The sequence below is a fragment of the Hippocampus bargibanti genome, linkage group LG22 (genome assembly GCF_051943395.1).
Source record: "Hippocampus bargibanti isolate YZ-2025 linkage group LG22, ASM5194339v1, whole genome shotgun sequence".
Taxonomy (NCBI): Eukaryota; Metazoa; Chordata; class Actinopteri; order Syngnathiformes; family Syngnathidae; genus Hippocampus; species Hippocampus bargibanti.
In genome coordinates, this window is record NC_142755.1 from 7,941,481 (window position 1) to 7,950,336 (window position 8,856).

The window sequence follows — 8,856 nt, forward strand, 5'->3', positions numbered from 1 at the left end:
CTTAGAAATTAAATGTATTATTATTACAGTAAAGTCTCGTTATATCGATATTGGATATATCGATAGTCCCGGTTATATCGATATTTTTTCGGACTCCCTTGAATATTGATATAACGAGACTTTACTGTATATACAGTGAGACCTCAAATTACGAACACCTTAGATTATGAACTTTTCTTCTTACGAACGTCAAATTTATGACAATTAAACCTTATAATAAGCACTATTTTCATATTACACATCCACCACGGCTGGAACACCAAAGCACACGACCTTTGGATCATACACACACACACACACACACACACACAAATATAGTCACACACTTTTTGGCTTAAATGAGATTTATAAAGAAAGGAATTTAAAATAATTGTTTTTGTTCCTGATATTTGGCATCTTTTGGCCTGTACATCAATACCAGGTGTCATGTGACGAGCTTTCAGATGTCAGTTAAAGGACAACCGACATCACTTTATTTTTTAACTGACACCAGAAAAACGTTTGATAGCATGTAAAATAGCCAAAACACGCACTATGATATTTTGAGTCAAATGCAAAACACCAAGAAAAATGACTTCAAGTATCCAAAATCTGCAAAAATTGAGCTGCGAATTGACTGTAAAGTGTCCTTTTGAGTTTTGAAAGGCGCTTCTAAATGAAATGTATTACGTATTATTATTATTATAATACAGTATGACAACCGTATGACATTCCCATTATTAACCAATAGATGGCGACAATTTACCTAAATGGTATTTGCCACCATCCCCCAAAATGTGAGTGAAGAAGAAGAACCCAGAAATGGAATACAGAGAACTTTTTCTTAAACTCTCTGACGGCCGCCTTAAACAGGTTCTTGAGTCGAGGGACACGGCGACAAAAGTTCCCTAAATTCTCAAACGCTGTGGAACCAGTTCGCCACGTTCAGGTTTTAGCGTCTCGGAGGGAAAAAAAGACCCGTAACTTTCTTCAGGCTTGCACATCGTCACTCAGATCTACACGGAGCAGTTGGACAGCAGCAATAAGGAGATAAAAAAAAAGAAGGTAATTAAATACTGTTGTCTGCGTGGCAGAATTCCTTCCCGTTGTCAACAGTGTAATTCGAGCTCACTCTTAAGGAAGGAACACTTGACTTGCGGTCACTTCATTGCTTACAACTCTACCTTCCTCCATTATGGATTATTTGGAGTATTGAGATCAGTGTTTGCATTTTCTTATCAATTCAGTTACGCGCAGTGAACGTTGTTACCTGATGAGATACCGAAAGATTCTGATTTAAAAAAAAAATGTGCCAAAGAAAAACGGTATATTTGCTTTAAGAATCAGAATCTGAATCCTCTTTATTGCCAAGTATGTAGAACACACAAGGAATTTGTTTCCGGTCGAACACGCTGCACGAGTATCATCAGCAAAAAAAAATGCAAAGAGGCACTATACAATTCCATTTGGGCTACTGTTCAAAGAGTTAATGGCTTGGGGCACAGGTGTCAAAGTCAAGGCCCGGGGGCCAAATCCGGCCCGCCACATCATTTTTTTCCGGCCCGCGAAAGCAAATCAAACTTGTGAAATTCCACGATACTTGCTAAGATCCTGACCAAAATGTCATATTTTTGGATGTAAACCACAATAACAGTCATTATTCTTGACTTTAGATTTGAAAACTAGTTATTCATTAATTGGTTGTGCGCTCTATATGTAATATGTGGAGGGGCTTAAACATTCTAATGGCCTCCCCAAATTCATAACGGCCCTCAAGAAGAAACCTTAACTATAATGTGGCCCGCGGCAAAAAATGACGTTGACACCCCTGGGCCTTGGGGGAAGAAGCTGTTTAAATGTCTGTATAATAATAATACAGTTGATTTCAAAGCTCCTTTCAAAGCTCTCAAGGACACTTCAGTCACAGACAAGCAGAGGTAAAATAACAAATAAAACACAATCACAAATAGAATACAGTAAATAAAACACGGTTATAAATAGAAACAAGAGAGAGCTACAGAGAAAATGCCATTTTAAATAGGTAGGGTTTGAGATGGAATTTGAAGGTGGGAAGAGAATCGATGTTACGAATGTTGGGAGGAAGTGAGTTCCAGAGTTTGGGGGCAGAGCAGCTGAAAGCTCTGTCCCCCATTGGGCTGAGGCGGGCAGGGGGGCATGCAGAGGTGGAGGGAGGAAGAGGATCTGAGGGAATGGAAATTTGAAGGTCAGATAGCAGTCAAACACCATGAAATGGTGTATAACTTTTTAAGTGTCGTGCGTTTCCCTGAAAAATCTTCAAAACAACAGCATATAAAGTCCCTTCTAGAAAAACGTTTTCATTTAAAAATGGACTTTAAAAACTTTTATAAAATCACTATTACATTTTTAATATCTTGAAAAAAAATCATTGGAAAAATCTGGCTAGCTATTTGAGTCAGGAAACATATGAGCTATCTAGCTATCTATTAGGTATGTAGCATTATATTAGCTATCTAGTTAGCTAACTAGCTGACTATTTGCTGAATAGCTGTATATCTATCTAGCTAGCCATCTATTAGCCAGCTAGCTAGCTTTCTATATTTTTGAGTTACTTCCGGGTGAGTGAACGCTGGCGCGTGTGGCCGCCGCTGCTCACCCACAGAAAAATTGATCCTGTGACTAAAGTGACCTTGAGAGTTTTGATAGGCACTTTTAAATGAAACAGATGATTATTACTAGCTAGCTAGCTATTAGCTGTCTAGTTTGCTATCTATTGGTTGTATGGCTGGCTAGCTAGCTAATTGAGTCAGGAAACATATTGGCTATCTGGCTAGCTATTGCTATTAGCTATCTATTAGCTGGCTAGCTAGCTTTCTATCTTTTTGAGGTACTTCCGGGTGAGTGAACGCTGGCGCGTGTGTCTGCCGCTATTCATTCACCCACAGAAAAAAACTGATCCAGTGACTGTAAAGTGACCTTGAGAGTTTTGAAAGGCGCTTCTAAATGAAATGTATTCTTATTCTGATAAAAATGATGTCGATAAATATCCCAAATTGTACAGGTGAAGTGATTTTACCACTAGGCGGTGCTGTCGCGCCGTACTAATTGTACTCGATTGTCCACTCAGATCTGAGGCTTGCCGCCTCACTCCCCATCTGGAAGTGAATGCAATAGTTTTTTTTTTTTTTTTTTTTGAGTCTGTCTGTCTGTGTGACGGCGTCATTGGGAAAAAGACAAGCGCGCCATGGCTCCCAAGGCGCATCCGGACCTGTGGGCCAACTGGCCCATCGTGGTGGGAATGCTGGCCAACCTGCTGTCGTCCATCTGCATCGTGTTCGTCAACAAGTGGATCTACTTGCACTACGGCTTCCCCAACGTGACCCTCACCCTGGTGCACTTTATTGTCACCTGGCTGGGCCTCTTTGCGTGCCAGAAGATGGACGTTTTCTGCCCGAAGAGGCTGCCCTTGCGCAAGATGGTGTGGCTGGCGCTGAGCTTCTGCGGCTTTGTGGCCTTCACCAACCTGTCGCTGCAGAATAACTCTATCGGAACGTACCAGCTGGCCAAGGCTATGACCACACCTGTCATCATCCTCATCCAGACGACCTGCTACAAAAAGACCTTCTCCAACAAGATTAAGCTCACGCTGGTCAGCTCTTTTTTTGGTTTGTTTTTGCCCTTCACTCTGTGGGACATTGACTCATTCCTATCTCAACTCTACATATTTGTAAATTGGGCCACTCCGATGGCAAAGGTCGCGCTGTCTTTCCTCTTTTGTTTTTTTGCAGGTCCCGATAGCAATCGGTGTGGTATTGAACTCGTACTACGACGTGCGCTTCAATGTGTTGGGGACAATTTTTGCCACCTTAGGTGTTCTGGTGACATCACTCTACCAAGTGGTGAGTCTTTTTTTTTCTACTACATTGATACCTTGCCTTACAAATTAATGGGACAGAGTGTGTAAGGCAAAAAGTGTCTATCCCAAATATTCATTTCCCATAGGAAACCACAAAAATGAGAATAATCCGTTCCCAGGTCCCCATAAAACATCATTTTCTACTTTCTAATTTTCTTAAAACTACACAAAACATACATTATTTTCTGTATAATGAATATGCTATGGTATTATAATTAAAGAAATAAACTTTACTGTATAATAAAGTCGTGTTATTTATCTTTGTGATGGTCGTTGATGGCTTGATGGAATGGAGTGGCCGCTTTCATCAGCATGAAACACTTGATGAGGAACATAGTCTTCTTCTTTCTTTCTAATTTGACCTAGTTCCTCATCAATTGTGTTCTGTTTAGCTGGGTTGATAGCTTTTTGCATCAAGTGTACGGATGGCTTGTGCGGGTTATTTGTGGAGCCTGATTGATGGGAATTTTAACCTTGCAGTCTAAACTCTGCCTTTGAACTCTCAAAGTTGAAACGAGTCTAACTTTCACTGTTTTCTATCCTTTTTGTCGCTCTCTGTCGTCTGCCTGTCTCTTTAATATTTCAACCACCTCCCGTCACTGCTGCGTTCTTGACCAATCACGTGACTTTAACCCAACACTGGGGGCGGGGAATAAAGTACAAAAAAATGTCGGCAGCCATCTTTTTTGGAGAATGGCTTCACTCTCTCTCTGTCTGTAGCCCCCTCCTCTCCCCTTCACTGCTGTGTTCTTGACCAATCACGTGGCTTTTACGGACGACTGGGGGCGGGGAATAGAGGACCAAAACAAGCCGTCTGCCATTTTCTTGTTAGGAGAACGGGGGTTCAATTTTCAGGTTCAATTTTCATAAATGTGACGTTCGTAAACCAAAAAGTTTGTAAGCCAAGGGCTTCGTAAACCATCTATCACTGTATTTTTAGGTTTGCCTTTTGAATGACAATTTAGCAATGACTCCCTGTGTGTCTTTGTAGTTGGTAGGAGCAAAGCAACACGAGCTCCGAGTCGACTCCATGCAGCTTCTGTACTACCAAGCTCCTCTATCGTCGGGCGTCCTGCTGGCCATTATTCCTTTCTTTGAGCCGCTCAGAGGAGACGGAGGAATATTTGGACCGTGGTCCCTTCCCGCTCTGGTTGGCCTCAACACACTTGCAGGCGGCTTTTTACACCTGACGTTCCGAGCTTTGCGTTGACGAAAGCTCCTCTTGTTTTCCAGATGACGGTGCTTTTCTCCGGGCTGGTGGCGTTCCTGGTCAACCTGTCCATCTATTGGATCATTGGTAACACGTCAGCGGTGACGTATCCTTGACCACACAGTCATACCTTGGTTTACCAACTTAATTGTTGAGTGTGTAAGGCGAAAAGTTTGTATCCCAAAAAATAATTTCCCATAGGAAACCTTTAAAATGAGAATAATCCGTTCCCAGTCCCCATGAAACATAATTTTCTACTTTCTAATTTTCTAAATCTTAAAACTACGCAAAATCTACCTTATTTTATGTATAATAAATCTGCGGTGGTATTATAATTAAAGAAATAATCTGTACTGTATAATAAAGTCGTTTTATTTACCTTTGTAATGGTCGGTTTCATCAGCATGAAACACTTGATGAGGAACGTAGCCTTCTTCTTTCACCATCGTGAGGAATCATCCGTGTAGGTGCTTTCTCTGCAATAATTTTACCTAGTTCCTCATCAATTGTGTTCTGTTTAGCTAGGTTGATAGCTTTTTGCATCAAGTGTACAGTTGGCTTGAACGGGTTATTTGTGGAGCCAGATTGATGCGAATTTTAACCTTTCGTCCTACAAAAGTTGAAACGAGTTTAAATATCACTGTTTTCTATCCATTTTTTTTTTTTTTTTTTTTCACTTTAGTTTTTTGTTTCCGGCTTTGTCATCTCCCTTTCGTGTGTGTGTGTGTGTGTGTTTTTCTCACTCTCTCCATGTCGTCTGCCTGTCTCTTTAATGTTTAACCCCCACCCCCTCAGTGCTGCGTTCTTGTCCAATCACGTGGCTTTAACCGAAGACTGGGGGCGGGGAATAGAGGACAAAAACAGTCTGCCACCATTTTCTTGTTAGAACGGGCTCGTTTGCGAACGACTCATCACTCATTGTGGCAGCTCCGTGTGCATCCCGAAAAATAGTTTGTAAGCCAAGGTAAAATTTTCAGAAATTTAACGTTCGTAAACCGAAAAAGTTGGGAAGCCGAGGGGTTCGTAAACCGAGGTACCACTATTTCCTCCTAAGAACATCCGGGTGAAGAAATATCACTCATTTCCTGCTGCAAATAGTTTGCATCCCAATTTGGTATTGGGAATCGTATTGACATTAGTTTTCCTTGAGTCCAAATCTTCCAGCTACAACATGTTTGGTCATTTTAAATTCTGCATTACCCTAGTAGGGGGATATGTTCTCTTCCAGGAGCCTCTGTCACTCAACCAGGTGAGAATTTTTGCACGACTGTTGAAGGACGAGCGACACCACCAGACAAGTTGTGTCCATAATTTGTAAAATGACTTTGAATGACTTCTACTGAGCGCATTTTACAAAGATTCCACCACATATAGCTCTAGTTTACATTTTAAGACTCGCACTGAATATTCAGGAAGTCTTGTTTTCCTTTTGATGACGATGCCTGACATGACGTCACGTCTGGAACGCCCCTGACCGAGAAAGCGACACACAATACATTTTGGATACTTTGTTTGGTCTGAAAACATCGTGTTGATGGCGAAATTAGACGGAAAACACAAAAATAACGCAATGGTAAATGATTGTGTGTTGCACCAAGACAGTAATACCTATTTATCTAGCTTGCTAGCTGTTTATCTAGCTAGCTATTTGTCTAGCTAGCTATTTATCTATATATTTATCGAGCTGTAAGCAAGTTGACACAATTTCCCAGCAGACAAATCGGCCCCTTTCCAACAGAGCTTGGCCGCCATCTTGTGCATTTTCTGGGCGCTACATTGGAGTCCAGATGGCTCGAATTGATACGGGAGGACTTTTTTAATCGATTGCAAACATGGATGCTTTCCTCTTCAGAACTATTTGAATCATATTCATAACTGGATGAGTAGCAAGAAAGCATCTCCTCCGAATCTGAACTCTCTGAAGCCATTGTTATTATTCTCGAGCAAGGCAAGACGTCCTGGCGGGACGTCACAAACTAGGGGCGGGACTTTCAGAAAATCCCTAATTTGCAGATCATTTTGTTGCAGTTTTGGCACACCATAAGTCATTTTTATTGGTGTTTTGCATTTGACTAAAAATATCAGCCTGCGTGTTTTGGGTATTTTAGATGCTAGAAAACGTGTTTCTGATGTCAGTTAAGGAACAAAAAAATGGTGTCGGTTGTGCTTTAAATGTATTTGAAGAACAGAATTGTACCTTGCCTTGGCAGTGTCCCAATCTCGGGGTGTATTGCTACAACAGGGCTTATTTCTATTTAATTTTATTTTGGGGTGCTTGAACAGAAAATGACGGTATGTGGCTACGTGTCGTTCCCAGGCAATGGGGATCTTGTGTACTCTGGTGGGAATCGTGTCGTATACTCACATCAAGCTGTCCGAACAAGCGGAGGGAAAGAGTCGTCTGGTTGAGACGCCGCAGGCCTGCCTAACTATCACACGCAAGCGGGAAATCCCATGAGGCATGTTTATTTGAAGATGAGTGTGTATACAATACACTTAGTATCTCACATTATACACTCGGGACGCAAATTGTGAGATGGGAAAAAAGTCATGAAAATAATGGCTTGCATCACCACAAATAATTTATCCATGGCCAAAGACTCTCTGATACAGACAGCACTATTCAATGCTCTTCAACTGGATGGTGGAAGATACAATTGACATATCTTTTCAGTCCACTTGCTATAATTTGGGGAGTAAAGTAACACAGGATCGTTACTATGTAGCTGTGCTGTTTAACTTGTTTTTTTTTTTTTCTTTTATAAATTGTGCCTCTCACCACATGACCGGCGTAAATAGTGGAACAAAGATACGGTAGTTGTGGAAATTACCTGCATTTTGAGAGTAAATAAGGCAGGGGTGTCAGTCATTTTTTTGCCTCATTGTAGTTATGGTTTCCTCTCGAGGGCCGTTATGATTTTGGGGAAGCCATTAGAATGTTTCCTCCCCTCCATATATTACATATAGAGCGCAGAACAAATTAATTAATAACTAGTTTTCAAATCTGAAGTCAAGAATAATGACTGATATTATGGTTTACAACCAAAAAATATTAAACTTTGGTTAGGATTTTAGCAAGCATCATGGAAAATTTCACAAATTTTATTTGCTTTTTCGGGCCGAAACATATGATGTGGTGGGCTGGATTTGGCCCCCGGGCCATCACTTTGACACCTAAGGGATAATTTGCCATGGGATACTGTATTCTCGAACTCAATAGGTGTAATGTCTGGGCACGCAGAGAAAAATAACAGTACAATTAGAAATGACTATATAGGGTGTCCAATGAACAAAGGCATGTTTCTGGAACATGGGATGAAACTGGACAAATAAATACCCACACGGGCCCAGGGAGAACAAGCAAACAACCCACAGTTAGGATAGGAGGCGAAACGTCCGAAACCTTCACTTTTGTACAGATGACGGCTGAAGAAACCTTCTCATCGATGGACCACTCCTGTACGACTGAGAGCTTACACAGACGAACCCACAGTTAGGCAGGAGCCCAGAATCAAACCCCTGCACTGTGACGCAAACGTGCCGCCATTTATTCTGGTTATACAAATATTAATATATATTTGTATTTACCTGTACATATATTTTTCGTCTACGGTTTCACAGTGCAATGGCCTAAAGAAATTAAAGATTTGTCAATTGTTGGATTTGTATGCATTTTGTTATACCACCTTGATGTGTACAATAAAATATTTTTTTAAGACTTGAAATTGTCATAAAAAATAATGGGATACCAATTGTAACGTGTCACCCTTTT

The 8,856-nt window shown here is 41.0% G+C and overlaps 1 protein-coding gene across 1 annotated transcript; it reads left to right on the plus strand.

Moving 5' to 3' along the window:
* The first annotated feature begins 325 nt into the window (after positions 1–325).
* On the plus strand, positions 326–8,744 carry slc35e3 (solute carrier family 35 member E3). The gene is made up of 7 exons (XM_088988392.1): positions 326–1,044; positions 3,086–3,607; positions 3,747–3,857; positions 4,866–5,024; positions 5,108–5,190; positions 6,249–6,333; positions 7,402–8,744. Exons 2-7 carry the CDS (start codon positions 3,203–3,205, stop codon positions 7,540–7,542), a joined length of 984 nt encoding a protein of 327 aa, XP_088844518.1. The 5' UTR covers positions 326–1,044; positions 3,086–3,202; the 3' UTR covers positions 7,543–8,744.
* Positions 8,745–8,856: the final 112 nt, after the last annotated feature.

Bases quoted from the DNA above. Each gene is read 5' to 3' on its own strand.
- slc35e3 (XM_088988392.1), top strand. From the start codon at position 3,203: ATGGCTCCCAAGGCGCATCCGGACCTGTGGGCCAACTGGCCCATCGTG. The intron at 3,858-4,865 runs GTGAGTCTTTTT...GTGTCTTTGTAG, and splicing joins TGACATCACTCTACCAAGTG to TTGGTAGGAGCAAAGCAACA. The intron at 5,025-5,107 runs GTTGGCCTCAAC...CTTGTTTTCCAG, and splicing joins CGTGGTCCCTTCCCGCTCTG to ATGACGGTGCTTTTCTCCGG.